This window comes from Ornithorhynchus anatinus, chromosome 1 (genome assembly GCF_004115215.2).
Source record: "Ornithorhynchus anatinus isolate Pmale09 chromosome 1, mOrnAna1.pri.v4, whole genome shotgun sequence".
Classification (NCBI taxonomy): domain Eukaryota; kingdom Metazoa; phylum Chordata; class Mammalia; order Monotremata; family Ornithorhynchidae; genus Ornithorhynchus; species Ornithorhynchus anatinus.
Window position 1 is genome coordinate 107,048,574 of NC_041728.1, and position 18,705 is coordinate 107,067,278.

Here is an 18,705-nt window from a genome sequence, read left to right on the forward strand (position 1 = left end):
TTATTGATGGGAAAATTCCACAGAGGGGTCTGTGGAACCTCAGATTCATTCATTCAATAGTATCTATTGAGTGCTTACTATGTGCAGAGCATTCTAATAAGTGCTTGGAATGAACAATTCGGCAACAGATAGAGACAATCCCTGCCCATTGACGGGCTTACAGTCTTATGGGGGAGAGAGACAAAAACAAGACAACTTAATTGCAATAAACAGAGTCAAGGGGATGTAAACCTCATTAACAAAATAAATAGGGTAATAAAAATATATACAAATGAGCACAGTGCTGAGGGGAGGGGAAGGGAGAGCGGGAGGAGCAGAGGGAAAGGGGGGAAAGGGGGCTTAGCTGAGGGGAGGTGAAGTGGGGGCAGAGAGGGAGCAGAGAGAGCAGAGGGAAAAGGGGAAGCTCAGTCTGGGAAGGCCTGTCGGAGAAGGTGAGCTCTCAGTAGGGCTTTGAAGAGGGGAAGAGAGTTAGTTTGGCGGAGGTGAGGAGGGAGGGCATTCAAGGACAGCAGGAGGACGTGGGCCAGGGGTCGACAGCAGGATAGGCGTGAAGGGGGGACGGTAAGGAGGTGAGCGGCAGAGGAGCAGAGCGTGCAGGGTGGGCAGTAGAAAGAGAGAAGGGAGGAGAGGTAGGATGGGGTGAGGTGATGGAGAGCCTTGAAGACCAGAGTGAGAAATTTCTGTTTCGTGCGGAGGTTGACAGGCAACCACTGGAGGTTTTTAAGGAGGGGAGTGACATGCCCAGAGCGTTACTGCAGTAAGAAGATCCGGGCAGCGGAATGAAGAATAGACTGGAGTGGGGAGAGACAGGAGGAAGGGAGATCAGAGAGAAGACTGACACAATAATTCAGCCGGGATGTTATGGGAGCCTGTACCAACACGGTAGCCGTTTGGATGGAGAGGAAAGGGCGGATCTTGGCGATATTGTAAAGGTGAGACCGGCAGGCATTGGTGACGGATTGGATGTGTGGGGTGAATGAGAGATCTGGGCAGGGCTCGTCAGAACAACCTCCCCAGTCCTCAATATTACTCGCTCTGGCCATGGCGATTAAAGGGCCCATTCCTCCCCGCCACCACTTGTCCCTTTTACCAACACCAACATTCTCCTCTTCTAGACTGTAACCTTGGTGTGGGCAGGGAACGTGTCTACCGACTCTGTACTGTACTCTCCCAAGCATTCACTTGTTCAGTAGCATTACTGAGCACTTACTGGGTGCACAGCACTGTTCTAAGCACTTGGGAGAGTACAGTACAACAATAAACAGACACATTCCCTGCCCATTTAGTACAGTGCTCTGCACCCAGTTAGTGCTCAGTAAATACTACTGGATGATTGACTGAAAGACAGAGGACAACATTCAAGGGACAATCTAATCCTCACACAGGGAAAGCAGGTAAACCCAGTTTCTACTGTTCTCTCTTCAACAGTTTGGAAATCTTTTTCGGCAGGGCAGAGAGGGGAGTGTGTAGGAGCGAAGTAAGACACTGAACGACTGCGATATGAAAAAGCCTGTGAGTCAACTGAGAGTACAAAAGGCTGAAACACAGGAAAGCTTTACTCAAAAATAATCTGAAATGTAGATAATGTAAAACAAACAGAAACCAACAAAGAGAGGAAGAAGCTGACTTCGACGGATCCTAAACCAACCCACCCTTCTACAGTCCTGCTAAATAATGTAGATGGCTCCACCCTCATCATACACAAAGCGGGAAACTATACTTCAAATGATATTCTGTTTATCTGCCCCCTTTGGAGCCTGCCTGCAGTTTCTCAGTAAGGCTCAACAACCTACGGTGCCATGAAGAATGCTAAATCTCTCAGATGTAACACCATACATGCATACACCATAAGGTGGAATGAGATTGTTCAGCTTAAACAACTGCACAAAGTTGTCCTGAGCATAAAATGCTAACATCAGCAATAAGGGGCTAGACGAGAAACCGAAATCATTTTGTCCCAATATGAAATCACAGTGCACATGCACCTGGAAAAGGTGACCTGATTAACTTCCACCCCAATGCTCAGAACAGAAAGTCAAGGGGGAAATTTGCAGGGAATGCAAGACAACAAAAGAGCTAAAATGGAAATTATTTTGTATGCCAGAACAATATTTTATTTGATTAACTTCCACCGCAATGCTTAGAACGGTGTTGGACACATAGTAGCCACTATCAAATACCTTTTTTAAAAAATCCATGCCCAGTTAAGGTTGCCACATTTTGGAAAGGGAGTTGGAGGAAAGGAAGTAGGGAAAGCAGATGTATATGACCCGTGTGGGGAGCCTGGATAGGAATGGTAGGAGGGAGTTGAGGTAATAGCTGGATGGTACAGTGAGGCTGAGAGGCTTTTTTTTTTTTACGGAGGGGGAGACTAGAATGTGTTTGGAGACAGAAGGGAAGGAGCCAGTGGAGTGTGCAGCGATAAATGGCTTCAGAGATGGTAATAGTGGGCACGATCAATCAATCAATGGTATTTATTGAGGGCTTACTACTTGCAGAGGACTACACTAAGGGCTTGAACAATTTTTTTTAAAGGTGAGCGGGGATGGAGTTGGAGTACAAGTGAAAGGATTAGATTTTTCAAATAGGCGGGAGATTTCCTCAGAGATGACTGAGAATGGTTCAGGGGGATAGGAGGGAGCCCAGGAGGTAGAAGGGAAATTTGGGGGTTGTCACACCTGATGGTTTTGATTTTGTCATCGAAGTAGCTGGCAAAATCCATCGGGCCTGGAGTGATCGGTGAGAGCAACGGGCACGGGAGGAGTAGTGCTGCTGAAAGGAGGAGAGTGTAACTTTTAGCAAGTGAGGACGAATGGGAAATGGATGAAGTCGGCCTCACGTCTGGATTTCCACCAACAGCATTCCACAGTAAAAGCGGAGAAAGCAGACTATGGAGGTGAACCAGAGCTGGGGGTGGCTGAAGCACAGTGATCAGGGGCTTGCATCTGCCCCCTTCTCTCTCCGACAATCCCCTCTGAGCTGTTTCGCCTCTAGGCCCTCTTCACTGCCTCATAACAACAACCAAAAAAAACCCCCAAGTACTGCTGAGTGTGCGACTCAGACTGTGAGCTCCTTGGGGGCAGGAAATGTGTCCGCTGCAGTACTGTACTTTCCCAAGTGCTCGGTAGAGTGCTTTGCATACAGTAAGCGCTACATAAATGATTGAATGAATGGGTAGCACATAACGTACCCTCCCCCTTTTGCTCATCCTGCCTGTCTTAGTAGAGAGATTGGCATATTAAAGGTCTTAAGGTAGGATGGAGCTATTCCTCTTCCAAACCCCTGGCCTGGTTAATCCCATCAGAGGCAGGAATTAGTATCTGCTCACTTGGCTTCTACTGTAGAAGGAAGCAGGGTCGAACATTTGCCCCAAGGGGAGAATTGACTGCTGCCTGCCTTTAAATCTGTACTGTGTACTGGGCTCTAGGCTCTGCATTGCACAGAGCTAGGCTATTTTGTCGAGAGCGAGGCTGATCTTTTGACGTATAGGGGAAGCTCTTGTCTGTCAGCCTCCACTCCCTTACTAGCACTATTATTTTATTAAGTGCCGTCGAGTCGTTTCCGAATCATAGCGGCTCCATGGATATACTTTCTTCAGAATATCCTGTCCTCTGCCACAATCTGCAACCTTTCTAATGGTCCTTGCGTTATCGTTGTTATGGTCTCTATCCATCTAGCCGTCAGTCCGCCTCTTCTACGTTTTCCCTGGACTTTTCCTAGCATTAGCGTCTTCTCCAGAGAATTAGTCCTCCTGATTACGTGTCCCAGGTATGCTAAACTAAGGCATTTGGCCTTCCAAAGACCGCTTTGGTTCAATCTGCTCTAAAATCCATTTGTTTGTCTCTCTGGCAGCACATGATATTCGCAAAAGCCTTCTCCAACACCACATTTCAAAAGAATCGATGTTCTTTCTTTTCTCTTTTTTCACTATCCAGCTTTTGGATCCCTACAATTGTCAGTGGAATACCACAAGTTGACTATTGGTATTTTTGTGGCAATCAGCACATTCCATGACTTTTTCCAGGCTCTTCATAGCAAGTCATAGCATAGCACGCTGGGAAGCAGCGTGGCTCAGTGGAAAAGAGCCTGGGCTTCAGAGTCAGAGGTCATGAGTTGGACTCCCGGCTCTGCCACTTGTCAGCTGTGTGACTGTGGGCAAGTCACTTCACTTCTCTGTGCCTCAGTTGCCTCATCTGTAAAATGGGGATTAACTGTGAGCCCCACGTGGGACAACCTGATTCCCCTATGTCTACCCCAGAGCTTAGAACAGTGCTCTGCACATAGTAAGTGCTTAACAAATACCAACATTAAGTCTTCCCAACATCAGCTTTGGCATATTTCTTGGCTACTAGTTCCTTTAACACATTTGTAGTGAATGGAGAGAAGATTGAAAGAGTTGACCATTTTTCTTATTAGCACTAGTTGAAACAAACTTGTCTCTGACACAGCCGCTTGAACACGATGCAGAGTCTGTGAAGTTTTCTTTTTCAATAGGATCGATGGAGGGACAGGGGAGCGAGAGTTGAATTTAGTGGAGAGGGCAGAGTTGAGGGGAGGTTGGGTGGGGAAGCCCAAAGGGATATGATGGCTTGGGAGAAGGGGAGAGGTCCCTCTGGGGACAGAGAACAGCTTTGTGGGAAGGGGTAATGTGGGAGAGAAGGCAGGTTTGGAAGTTGGAGTTTGAGACTGGGATTTCAGACGAGTGAAAATGAGATCCAGTATATGTCCAAGTTGGGGAGCTGGGGAGGTGGGATGGATACGACGGTCAGAAGAGTAGATTGTAAACTCCTTATGGGCAGGAAATGCCCGCTAAGTCTGTTGCACTGTATAATAATAATAATTTTGGTATTTGTTAAGCGCTTACTATGTGCTGAGCACTGTTCTAAGCACTGGGGTAGATACGGTGTAATAAGGTTGTCCCACGTGAGGCTCACAGTCTTAATCCCCATTTTACGGATGAGGTAACTGAGGCACCAAGAAGTGACTTGCCCAAGGTCACACAGCTGACAAGTGGCGGAGCCGGGGTTAGAACCCATGACTTCTGACTCTTAAGCCCGTACTCTTTCCACTGAGAAGCACTATACTCTTCCAAGTGCTTAGTACAGTGCTCTGCGCACAGTAAGCGCAGTAAATACGACTGCTCCGCACATAGTAGGCGTTCAATAAATACCATTTATGTGGGCAGCGAATGTCTTTCTTTACTGTTGTGTCGTACTTTCCCAAGGGCTTAGTACAGAGCGCTGCACACAGTAAGCGTTCCACAAATATGACTGAATAAATGAGGGGAAATGCGTAGCTGAAAGGTTGTCAAGAACGTCCACGTGGAGGGTGAAACCCATGAGGATCAGTGCAGGGGGAGGATGAGAGAAGGAAGATGAGAAAGACGCCAAAATCGCTCAGGAAATGAGATGGGGACAAGGGGGTGGTGGATAATGACCAACAGTAATTGTGGTGGGTGGCAGAGGCAGATGCTATAGGCTTCAGAGGAGAAGGCGAGGGGCATGAGGGAGGGAGAAATATTGCAAGAGTCAGTCAGTGATATTTATTGAACACTTATTATGTGCAGAGCACTGTACTAAGTGCTTGGGAGAGCACAATATAGCAATTAACAGACACACTCCCTGCCCACAACGAGTTTATAATCTAGAGGGGCACTGTGGAGCAAAAAGCTGAAGATGAAGGGAACTCTGCCCACCGTGGAGTGGGGGTTCCACGGACATCGAGAGAGGGTTCTGAGGGCGGGCGACAGTGGAAGGAGCGGACACGGGGTGAACGGGAGTGAGCCGATGGGTTGTGATGCTGGGGATGAGAGTTTTGGGACGGGAGCGAGAGAGGAATGAGAGGACGTGAGAGGGGGTGGGAGGCCACGCCAGACTACTGGAGCTTTAAGGATAGCAACGAAACCTCACACCGCTGCAAAAGCGACCCCCTCCATTCTGGCTTCCGTCCCCCGTCCCTCGAAGCAGCATGGTGTAGTGGATAGAGCACGGGCCCCAGAGTCAGAAGGTCATGGGTTCTAATCCCCGTTCCACTACTTGTCTTCTGTGTGAACTTGGGCAAGTCACTTCACTTCTCTGGGCCTCAGCTACCTCATCTGTAAAATGGGGATTGAGACTGTGAGTCCCATGTAGGACAGGGACCGTGTTTAAAATTGATTTGCTTATATCCACCCCAGCGCTTAGTACAGTGCCTGACACTGAGTAAGCGCTTAACAAATACCATCATTATTATTATTATTCACTCCGTAGAACTCACCCTCTCAAAGGTTTCAAGTGATCTCCTTCTTGCCAAACCTCATACTTTTGTGAACCTCAAACTTCACATGTCCCAAAAAGAACTTTGTACCTTTCCACCCAAACCCTGTCCTTCCACAGACTTTCCAATCACTGCAGACAGCACCACCATCTTTTCTGTCTCTCAAACCCATAACCTTAGCATTAGCCTTGACTCCTTGCACTCATTCAACCCATATATTCAATCAATCCTATTTACTGAGTATTTACTGTTTGCAGAGCACACAGTGATAGTGATATTCAATCACTAAATCCTGTCAGTTCAACCTTCACAACATTGTTATAATCTGTCCTTTCCTCTCCATCAGGTCAATCTAAGCACTTATCCTATCTTGCTTTGATTACAGCTTGCTTGCTGACCTCCATTCATTCAATTTACTGAGCACTTACTGTGTGCAGAGCATTGTACTAAGTGCTTGAAAAGTACAATTCAGCAATAAAGAGAGATAATCCCTCACCACACCGGTTTACCGTCTAGAAGGGGGGAGACAGACATCAAAACAAGTGAACAGGCAACAATATACATAAACAGAATTATAGATCTTGAGAAGCAGCGTGGCACAGTGGAAAGAGCCTGGGCTTGGGAGTCAGAGTTCATGGGTTCGAATTCCGGCTCCACCGCTTGTCAGCTGTGCGACTTTGGGCAAGTCACTTAACTTCTCTGTGCCTCAGTTACCTCATCTGTAAAATGGGGAGTAAAACTGTGAGCCCCACGGGGGACAACCTGATCACCTTATATCCCCCCCAGCGCTTAGAACAGTGCTTTGCACATAGTAAGCGCTGAACAAATATCACCATTTACTTTTTATTCTATCTATACATAAGTGCTGTGGGGCAGGGGGGAGAGGGAAAAGAGCAAAGGGAGCGAATCAAGGTGATACGGAAAGGGGAGCTGAGGAAAAGGGGGGCTTAGCCTGGGAAGGTCTCTCAGAGGAGATGAGCCCTCAGTAGGGCTTTAAGAAGCAGCGTGGCTCAATGGAAAGAGCCGGGGCTTGGGAGTCGGAGGTCATGGGTTCTAATCCCGACTCTGCCGTTTGCTAGCTGTGTGACTTTGGGCAAGTCACTTCACTTCTCTGTGCCTCAGTTCCCTCATCTGGAAAATGGGGATTAAAACTGTGAGCCCCACGTGGAACAACCTGATCACCTTGTATCCCCCCCCAGCGCTTAGAACAGTGCTCTGCACATAGTAAGCACTTAACAAATACCACCATTATTATTAAGGGGGAAGAGGGATTGGGACCGGGGGTGTGTGTGGGTGTGTGTGTGTTTTTGGCCATGCCTCCCCCAACCCCAACCATGGAGGTCTCTCTGGGGAGAGGAGCATGCGGCCCCAGTGAATGTTCCATCTGTTCTCAGGACGAGAAGGAGGATGATGAAATAGGAGGACCTCCCTCCTCCACCCTCCCAATGCTCCTTCAAGCCTCCCCCCATCCTCCCTCCTCCATCCTGAGGTTGGAGGTGCCAGAGCCCTGCTTCCTGTCTCTCCCAGCTCTAGTCCATACTTCACTCTGCTGCCAGATCACTTTTCTACAAAAACAATCAGTCCAGATTTCCCTTCTCCTCAACAACCTCCCGTGGTTGCCCATCCACCTCCACATCAAACAGAAACTCCTTACCATCAACTTTAAAGTACTAAATCACCTTGCCCGCCCATCTCGCCTTGCTATTCTACCACCACCCAGCCGGTACACTTCACTCCTCCAATGCCAACCTACTCGTCGTACCTTGATCTCATCTAACTCACCACCAACCTCACGCCCACGTTCTGCCTCTGGCCTGGAATTCCCCTCCTCTTCATATCTGACAATTACTCTCCCCGCTTAATCTCCAATTTATAGATGAGGTTACGGAGAAACAGAGAAGTTACGTGTCTTCAGTGTATGGTTGGAAGCCAACTCAAATTTTGTACAGTAGAAATACTTTAAATGTGTCTTACAAATGTGCAGCTATCCTTCATATTTGAAGACCGTAAGCTCGTTGTTGGCAGGGAACAGGTCTCCCAACTCTGTTAGACTGTACTCTCCCAGGCGCTCAGAACAGTGCTCTGTACACAGTAAATGCTCAATAAATACGGCTGACTGCTTGAAGATGGTATTGATGATAGCGTCTCTGTGTGAGACTTAACTGGAGTGACTTAAGGTCATTTATTCATATTTATTGAGCGCTTACTCTGGCAGAGCACTATACTAAGCGCTTGGGAGAGTACAATATAATAATAAGCAGACAACCCCTGTCCACAATGAGTTTACAGTCTAGAGGGGGACAAAGACATTAATAGAAGCAAATAAAATTACAGATATGTACTTACATACTATGGGGCTGGGAGGAGGGATGACTAATAAAAATAATAATTTTGGTACTTGTTAAGCGCTTACTATGTGCCAGGCACTGTTCTAAGCACTGGGGTAGATACAAGATAATCGGGTTGGACATGATCCCTGTCCCACACAGGGCTCACAGTCTTCATCCCCATTTTACAGATGAGGGAACTGGGGCACAGAGACGTGACGTGACTTGCCCAAGGTCACACGGCAGACAAGTGGCAGGGCCAAGATTAGAACCCATGACCTTCTGACTCGCAGGCCCGTGCTCTACCCGCTACAAGTCAAGGCGACGCAGAAGGGAGTGGGAGAAGAGGAAAGGAGGGCTTAGTCAGAGAAGACCTCTTGGAGATGGGCCTTCAATAAGTTACACGGCAAACAAGTGGCAGAGACAGAATAAGAATCCAGGTCCTTCTGACCCACAGGCCTGTGCTCTAACCATTAGCCACACTGGTTGACATTACTGAAGCACTTGATAAATATAATAATAATAATAATAGCAGCACAATAAGGATCAATGTAAAGTATAATCATCAAGCATTCCTCTCAAGCATCCTGTTGCCACTGTCAAAGACAGAATCTCGGGATGAATACACACCAGTGGTCCGATCCTCCTGGTGACAAGGTTCCTAATAATACACATAACCTGATGAACGATGGAATTAACACCCTTCTACATTGTATGTTAAGATACGTCCACGCTACGCTGATGGGTTTGTCCCTCAAACCACTGCTTCATATATGAAAGACTCTAGAATGCAGTAAAAAGAAATAGAGTCACTCATTTTGAAACAAAGCCTTTATCAGACTGCATGTTCAAAGACAGAGCTGAATACAAGCAGTGCAAGGAATGGTTCTAGCCACAAAAATCTATCTCGCTTGGGAGCTTACAATAAGTAAACACCACCCCCGCCCACAAAAATTTAAGGACGGTGCCCGTTTTGCAAGAATGGCAGAGGAAATGTTTTAATGGCATGGTAAAATAAAGCCTTAGACAATGCTTCATTCCACTGCAAAGGGGGAGTCAGTTGCAAAGGATACAATGCCATGAAGAAAGGAGTGGTGCTTTTTGGCAAAATCTTCAAAAGGAATGAGACAAGGAAGCGAAAGAGAAAACAACCAAGCACTGCATACACAATCACAACAGCACAAGGGACAAATCTTTTTGTGAGCACACTGTAGCCTGGACTGTGGTCCCCCAGTGGCCTCTATACACCGTTGTTGAACGGGGATTGTCTCTGTTGCGGAATTATACATTCCAGCTGCTTAGTACAGTGATTCTATTTATTTGCTATTGTTTTAATGAGATGTTCATCCCCTTGATTCTATTTATTGCTATTGTTCTTGTCTGTCCATCTCCCCTGATTAGACTGTAAGCCCATCAAAGGGCAGGGACTGTATCTGTTACCGATTTGTACATTCCAAGTGCTTAGTACAGTGCTCTGCACATAGTTAGTGCTCAATAAATACTATTGAATGAATACAGTGCTCTGCACACAGTAAGCGCTCAACTAATACGACTGAAATAAAACACACACACACACGGAACACCTGACCTCACACTAATTTTTTTTTTTCCCCAACACTCAAGCACTCACAGAGAGACACCATTATCGGTACCATCTTTGAAGGTATTCATTGAGCGCCTAGTGTGTGCAGAGCACTGTTCTGAGCTCTTGGGAGAATACAACAGAGTTGGAAGACTTGTTCCTTGCCCACAACAAGCTTACAGTCATCAAATATGAAGGACAGCTACACATCTATATTTAAGACAGATTTAAAGTATTTCTACTGTGCAAAAGCGGAGCTGATTTGTAACCTGTTTCCGATCTAGGAAGCTCTGACAAACTATAGGAACACTACTGATATTCATATTAAAATTTCCATATCAAATTTATTTCAACTTTAAGTGCTATAATTTACTGAAATATTTCAAGAAGGATTTATAAAATTTACGGACTAATGAAGCTGCTGCTGGTCACCTTTTGTCATTAAGGGAAGCAGCGTGGCTCAGTGGAAAGAGCCTGGGCTTCGGAGTCAGAGGTCATGGGTTCGACTCCCGGCTCTGCCACTTGTCAGCTCTATGACTGTGGGCAAGTCACTTCACTTCTCTGTGCCTCAGTTACCTCATCTGTAAAATGGGGACTAACTGTGAGCCTCACATGGGACAACCTGATTACCCTGTATCTACCCCAGCGCTTAGAACAGTGCTCTGCACATAGTAAGCGCTTAACAAATACCAACATTATTATCATTATTATTAAATATTTTTCCAGTGAGTGCTCTCAATTAAACCTAGGCAACTCAACTAAACCTAGCACTAATTTTAAAATAAATCGAAAGCAAATGTTACAAAAATAGTCTTACATTCCTAGTGAAACAGCAGGACAAACTGCTACAAATAAAAGTTGCTGCAATTTTTTTCTTCCATTACGCAATCCAGGTGCATTTCTCTAGAGTGGTTGGCTTAAAATAAAAGTCCAGGATGCTTATTTTCATAAAGCTAAATATAAAAATTTGAAAAATGTTTTTTTAATGCTCAGTAAGAACAAACTAAACCAAAATCTTGGCCTCACTTCTGGACTGCATCTAGCTTCTTTGCACTGAATTTGCTTTTGGATTTGCTGCCAGAGTAGCTTCCATTTTTAGACTGGCTCAAACTAAGGAATTACAGTTTTGGATTATCACGTGCTCTGTTAAGAGAAACCACTGAGTCAAAGATAAGTCAAAATCTGATAAATTTCCAAAAAGAACCTCTTGGGAGATGCATGGATTATACAAAGGAGAAAATAGCTAAAGACCACTGGACTTCAGCACCCAAAATAAATCCACTTTTCCCTCCTTTTTTCTTTTAGGGTACTTGCTAAGTGTTTATTATATGCTAGGCACTGTTCTAAGCACTGAGGTACATACACACCAGAGTGGACGCAGTCCATGTCCCACATGTGGCTCACAGTCTTAATCCCCATTTTACAGATGAGGTAACTGAGGCCCAGAGAAGTTAAGTGACTTGCCCAAAGTTCATTCATTCATTCATTCAATAGTATTTATTGAAAGCTTACTATGTGCAGAGCACTGTACTAAGCGCTTGGAATGAACAAGTCGGCAACAGATAGAGACAGTCCCTGCCGTTTGACGGGCTTACAGTCTAATCGGGGGAGATGAACAGACGAGAACAATGGCAATAAATAGAGTCGAGGGGAAGAACATCTCGTAAAAACAATGGCAACTAAATAGAATCGAGGCGATGTACATTTCACTAACAAAATAAATAGGGTAATGAAGATATATACAGTTGAGCGGACGAGTACAGTGCTGAGGGGATGGGAAGGGAGAGGGGGAGGAGCAGAGGGAAATGGGGGGAAAAGAGGGTTAAGCTGCGGAGAGGTAAAGGGGGGTGGTAGGAGTAGAGGGAGAAGGGGAGCTCAGTCTGGGAAGGCCTCTTGGAGGAGGTGAGTTTTAAGTAGGGTTTTGAAGAGGGGAAGAGAATCAGTTTGGCGGAGGTGAGGAGGGAGGGCGTTCCGGGACCGCGGGAGGACGCGGCCCGGGGGTCGACGGCGGGATGGGCGAGACCGAGGGACGGTGATGAGGTGGGCGGCGGAGGAGCGGAGTGTGCGGGGTGGGCGGTAGAAAGAGAGAAGGAAGAAGAGGTAGGAAGGGGCCGAGGTGATGTAGAGCCTCGAAGCCTAGAGTGAGGAGTTTTTGTTTGGAGCGGAGGTTGATAGGCAACCACTGGAGTTGTTTGAGAAGGGGAGTGACACGCCCAGATCGTTTCTGCAGGAAGATGGGGGGGGGGGGGGGGGGAGATCAGAGAGAAGGCCGACACAGTAGTCTAGCCGGGATATAACGAGAGCCCGTAGCAGTAAGGTAGCCGTAAGGTAGCCGTTTGGGTGGAGAGGAAAGGGCGGATCTTGGCGATATTGTAAAGGTGAAACTGGCAGGTCTTGGTAACGGACACACACGCAAAGTCACACAGCTGATAATTGGCAGAGCCGGGATTAGAACCGACGACGTCTGACTCTCAAGCCCGTGCTCTTCCCGCTAAGCCATGCTGCTTCTCAGATAACTGAGGCTAAGAGAAGTTAAATGACTTGCCCAAGGTCACACAGCTGACAAGTATCAACAACTCCTAAGGAGATATCTACAGTATCCTCTATTCCACTATTTCCTACCTCCTCTAGGTTCTACAGTTTCTTTTGCAGAGGCCAATTAATGGAGGCTTTCTTTTTCTTCTTCTAGCCCATTATTTTAATTACTAATAATGATAATAATAATAATGTTGGTATTTGTTAAGTGCTTACTATATGCAGAGCACTGTTGTAAGCGCTGGGGTAGATACAGGGTAATCAGGTTGTCCCACGTAAGGCTCACAGTCTTCATCCCCATTTTCCAGATGAGGGGACTAAGGCCCAGAGAAGTGAAGTGACTTGCCCACAGTCACCCAGCTGCCAAGTGGCAGAGCCGGGATTCGAACCCATGACCTCTGACTCTCAAGCCCGGGCTCTTTCCACTGAGCCATGCTGCTTCTCATGACTAGCATAAATAAGCTTGCTTGGAGTGAATTAAGTCAGTTGTACTGTACAAAAACCACACCAACTTGGGGATTTTAAATATCGAAGATGTTTAGTAAGTGACCGGAATCATAGCAATTCTGCAAACATGCTGATCTAGCAAAATAAGAAATAAGTTGGTTGCTTTCCTCCACATTTTAACTTGGTGTCTTTTCAAAAACAAAATAATCAATTTTGTTTCTGAGGTCTCCTTGCCTGTTCTGGGGTAGAGATTCCCAATAGAAGGAAACAAGGAGCAGACAGTCATCATAAAGAGAAATGTGTAAAACTGCCGGTTGACAGCCGTGTGACAATATGCATATGTTAAGCAAAACTCTTCAAATCTGCCATAGCGGATTGCATCTTTATCCCTTTTCCGTCCTGTGACAAATCAGCCTTTTTTGGGAAGCACGGTGGCCTAGTGGAAAGAGCATGGGCCTGGGAGTCAGAGGACCTGAGTTCTAATCCTGGCTCTGTCACCTGTCTGCTGTGTGACTTCGGGCAAGTCACAACTTCTCTTTACCTCAATTTCCTCAACTTCAAAATGAGGATTCAATACTTATTCTCCTGCCTACTTAAACAGTGCTCCCCATGTGGGACAAGGACTATTTCAAACCTTATTAACTTGCATCTACCCCCGCGCACAGAACAATGCTGGACATCTAGTAATAAATAGCTGAATAAATAATAGCTGAATAAATTCCATAATAAATACAATAATCTCTAGACCTCAAAGAGCCAAACCGAGAAATGAGGCACATCACATTTTCAATCACTTCTATTCCTTGAATGCTTAGGGGGTGCACTGAGCGGTTGGGAGAGTATAATATAACACAGTTGATACATTCTCTGCCCACAGTAAGCTTACAGTCTAGAGAGGACATCATTTTTCCAAATATAACATGCTCCAATACCTAGGCAACCTGTTCCCAGAACAGGAGTACTAACATCTTCCACAATCAAAGCCACATTGCCTTGTCGATGGGAGAGAAAAAATAAAGAACCCTTCCCACCTTCTAGTAATAATAATAATTATGGTATTTGTTACGTGCTTATTATGGGCCAGGTACTGTACTAAGCACTGTGGTAGATAAAAAGTTGGACTCAGTCCCTGTCCCACATGGGGCTCAGAGTTTCAATCCCCATTTTACAGAGGAGGTACCTGAATCCCAGAGAATAATAATAATAATAATTTTGGTATTTGTTAAGCGCTTACTATGTGCCGAGCACTTTTCTAAGCGTTGGGTAGATACAAGGTAATTAGGTTGTCCCATGGGGGGGTTGCACATTCTTAATCCTTAGGGAGAAGAGGAGCAGTGTGACTCAGTGGAAAGAGCCCGGGCTTGGGAGCCAGAGGTCATGAGTTCGAATCCCCGCTCTGCCACTCGGCAGCTGTGTGACTGTGGGCGAGTCACTTCACTTCTCTGGGCCTCAGTTCCCTCATCTGTAAAATGGGGATGAAGACTGTGAGCCTCAAGTGGGACAACCTGATTACCCTGTATCTACCCCCGTGCTTAGAACAGTGCTCTGCACGTAGTAAGCACTCAACAAATACCAACATTATGAGAAGCAGCGTGGCTCAGTGGAAGGAGCCTGGGTTTCGGAGTCAGAGGTCATGAGTTCGACTCCTGGTTCTGCCACTTGTCAGCTGTGTGACTGTGGACAAGTCACTTAACTTCTCTGTGCCTCAGTTCCCTCATCTGTAAAATAGGGATTAAAAGTGTGTGAGCCCCACGTGGGACAACCTGATTTCCCTGTATCTCCCCCAGCGCTTAGAACTGTGCTCGGCACCTAGTAAGCGCTTAACAAATACCAACATCATTATTATTATTATTAATCCCCATTTTCCAGATGAGGTAACTAAGACACAGAGAAGTTAAGTGACTTGCCCAAAGTCACACAGCTGATAAGTGGCAGAGCTGGGATTAAAACCCACAACCTCTGACTCCCAAGAGAAATGACGTGACTTGCCCAGGGTCACACAGAAGACATGACCTTTTGACTCCCAGGCCTGTGCTCTATCCACTGAGCCATTTGTTGGGTCCTGTTACTGAAAGAAACGATTTGCTTGGAGAGAGACATCACTAAAATACACAACTCTTATTGTTAGACTGTAAACCCGTCAAAGGGCAGGGACTGTATCTGCTACCGATTTGTACATTCCAAGCGCTTAGTACAGTGCCCTGCACATAGTAAGCGCTCAATAAATACTATTGAATGAATGAACTCTTAAAAGCGACTGCTCCCAGGCTCCTCGAGCCAAGTACTCTTTGGTTAACTGCCAAGGTTAGCACTTAGAACAGTGCTGTGAACATAGTAAGTGTGCAACAAATACCACTGATTGGTGAGAAGAACATCTCACTGTCAGAATTGTTAACTACCTTAGGAATCCGACTACACAAATGGCTACATTCCTGCTAGAGGGCAAGGAGCAGTGAAAATTTAAGTCTAATAAAGTTCAACAGGACCTTTCTCATTGGGCACTTGGATTCAAGTACTAAAGTTGGGCCCATGAAAAAAATTCCACCTTGCACAGGATAATGTGTAATGACGAGATGGTAGATCATCATTTTTCCAATTAATTTTTAATCCAAAAATATTCCAGTAGCAATATTTTTCCTAAAAGCCTTCTCCCAGGGTAAGTAGCGCAGTTTGAGATGAGCATTTCTAAAAGTACCAAACCTGGGGCACTAACATAGGTGGGCCATGGAGCGTGGCTCAGTGGAAAGAGCCCGGGCTTGGGAGTCAGAGGTCACGGGTTCTAATCCCGGCTCCACCGCTTGTCAGCTGTGTGACTATGGGCAAGTCACTTAACTTCTCTGTGACTCAGTTACCTCATCTGTAAAATGGGGATTAAAACTGTGAGCCCCACACGGGACAACCCGATTACCTTGTATCCCCACAGCGCTTAGAACAGTGCTTTGCACATAATAAGCACTTAACAAATACCATCATTATTATGACCCTCTCTGACAACAGACACCCAGACATCCAAATGACATCACAAGCTTTATGTGGGACATGCAGCATAACAAAATGACAGTAAACACGCCATTGGGTAGAAGCTCATCGGATCCCTCCCTACTCGTTTCAGGACCTCCCACCCCCTTTCCAAAGTCTTCTGAACATGGGTGCTGCTTCCCGATCACGGAACTTGGTGACGGGAGCCAAGGCAGAGTGAAATACTGGACATAAAAAGGTGTCCCGTCCCATAATCGCACCAGGTAGGAGACAGGCCACTGGACTGTTAGATCTAAGACCAGACGAATGGCCAGGGGAAGCAGCGTGGCTCAGTGGAAAGAGCCTGGGCTTCGGAGTCAGAGGTCATGGGTTCGACTCCCGGCTCTGCCACTTGTCAGCTCTGTGACTGTGGGCAAGTCACTTCACTTCTCTGTGCCTCAGTTACCTCATCTGCAAAATGGGGATTAAATGTGAGCCTCATTGGGACAACCTGATTACCCTGTGTCTACCCCAGCGCTTAGAACAGTTCTCTGCACATAGTAAGCGCTTAACAAATGCCAACATTATTATCTTAGAGTCTGCCCTGGGACTGGAAGAAAACTAGATCCACGTCAGGGGTCGCATCGTGTATCCTTCTCCACACTTGACCCAAAGGGCGGGTATGAAAAAATGTTCATTTTATCTGTGGGGCCTATTAGGTAACAAAAATTAGGGACTGGAAATAAAAGGCAGTTTAACTGTCGCTAGACTCTAACTCATAGTTCTATAAAGCACTGCATTTTGTACTAAGGATCATAGCCTAATGGAAAGAGCACAGGCCTGAGTCAGAGAACCTGGGTTCTAATTCCAGCTCCAACGTGAAACTGCTGTGCGAATTTAGGTAAATCACTTCACTTTTTGGCGCCTCAGTTCCCTCGTCTGCAAAACGGGGATTCGATACCTGTTCTCCCTCCAACTTAGACTGCGAGCCCCAGTGGGACCTGATTATCTCGTACCTACGCCGATGCTTAGCTTAGAAAAGTAGCACGGCCCGGTGGATAAAGCATAGGCCTGCGAATCAGAAGGTCATGGGTTCTAATTCTGGCTGTGTCACTTATCTGCTATGTGACTTGGGCAAGTGGCTTCACTTCTCTGGGCCTCACTTCCCTCATCTGTAAAACGGGGATTGAGACTGTGAGCCCCACGTGGGACAGGGGCTGTGTCCACCCCGATTTACTTGCATCCACCCCAGCGCTTAGTACAGTGCCTGGCACATAGTAAGAGCTTAACAAATACCATCATTACCATTAATATTACAGTGCTTGATAAACAGGGAGCACTTGTTATAATTCCTTGTTAATATTATCTTTTTTTCTCCAGAAATGCCACAGAGGGAATCCTAGCAATCTTGTTAGGAGAAACAAGGGATGCCAAGACACAGAACAACAAGGTGAATTGGTTCTGGAGGGTCCCACGGCCCGGAGGCAGGAAGCAAGTGAGGGCAGGATATTCTCCAGGGAGCCGCACCCTTCCCTTTTCAGCTCCATCATCCACTCAGTAAGGAAACAGACTGGGTCCCTGGAGCGGCAGTTTTGGGAAATCGGGAAAAGGAAGGCTAACCTAAAATGCAAAGAGAAAGCACTGTGGGTCCCACCCCAGGGGAACGTGTCGAGCCCACCCCCAACTCGGTGCAGACGCGGGCTGTTTCATGAGCAGCATCATGGAAAGAGCACGGTCCGGGGAGTCAAAAGGACCTGAGTTCTAATCCCGGCTCCACCACCTATCCACTGTGAGGCTTGGGCAAATCACCTCACTTCTCTGTGAAGCAGTTTCTCTGAGAAGCAGCGTGACTTAGTGGAAAGAGCCCAAGACTGGGAGTCAGAGGTCGTGGGTTCTAACCCCGGCTCCGCCACTTAGCAGCTGTGTGACCTTGGGCAAGTCACTTCACTTCTCTGGGCCTCAGTTCCCTCATCTGTAAAATGGAGAATAAGTCTGTGAGTCCCACGTGGGACAATCTGATTATCCCGTATCTACCCCAGCTCTTAAAACAGTGCTTGGCACATAAGTGCTTAATACTTACCATTATTATTATTATTCTTCTGTGCCTCAATTATCTCATCTGTCAAATGGGGATGAAGACTGAGTCCCATGTGATCAGCCCAATTAGCTTGTATCTTTCTAACCCCTGCGCTCTACCCACTATACCATATAGTATAGTATATAGTGTATATATATATATATACTATATATATAATATATATTATATATTAAGAGGAGCAGCATAGCTCAGTGGAAAGAACACGGACTTGGGAGTCACAGGTCGTGAATTCGAATCCCAGCTCTGCCACATGTCAGTTGTGTGACAGTGGGTAAGTCACTTCACTTTTCTGGGCCTCAGTGCCCTCACCTGTAAAATGGGGATGAAGACCGTGAGCCTCATGTGGGACAACCTAATGACCCTGTATCTCCCACAGCGCTTAGAACAGTGCTCTGCACATAGTAAGGGCTTAACAAATACCAACATTATTATCATTATATATATATATATATATATATATAGTGGAGTTCCTGGTATTTATTTGGTTAATGGGATATACATCA

The 18,705-nt window shown here is 46.2% G+C and overlaps 1 protein-coding gene across 2 annotated transcripts in view; it reads right to left on the reverse strand.

Annotated features, from left to right (window-relative positions):
• The window catches only part of TRPC1 (transient receptor potential cation channel subfamily C member 1), a 68,943-nt gene that overhangs the window by 49,104 nt on the left and 1,134 nt on the right, over window positions 1–18,705 (reverse strand). Inside the window, exon 2 of one of the 2 annotated variants that reach the window (XM_029058330.1) lies at window positions 2,679–2,772. The exons of the other annotated variant lie outside the window; for it this stretch is intronic. Coding sequence (XP_028914163.1) covers window positions 2,679–2,700 — 22 coding nt within the window. The 5' untranslated portion in view covers window positions 2,701–2,772. The remainder of the gene's footprint in view (window positions 1–2,678; window positions 2,773–18,705) is intronic. 2 annotated transcript variants of the gene reach the window in all.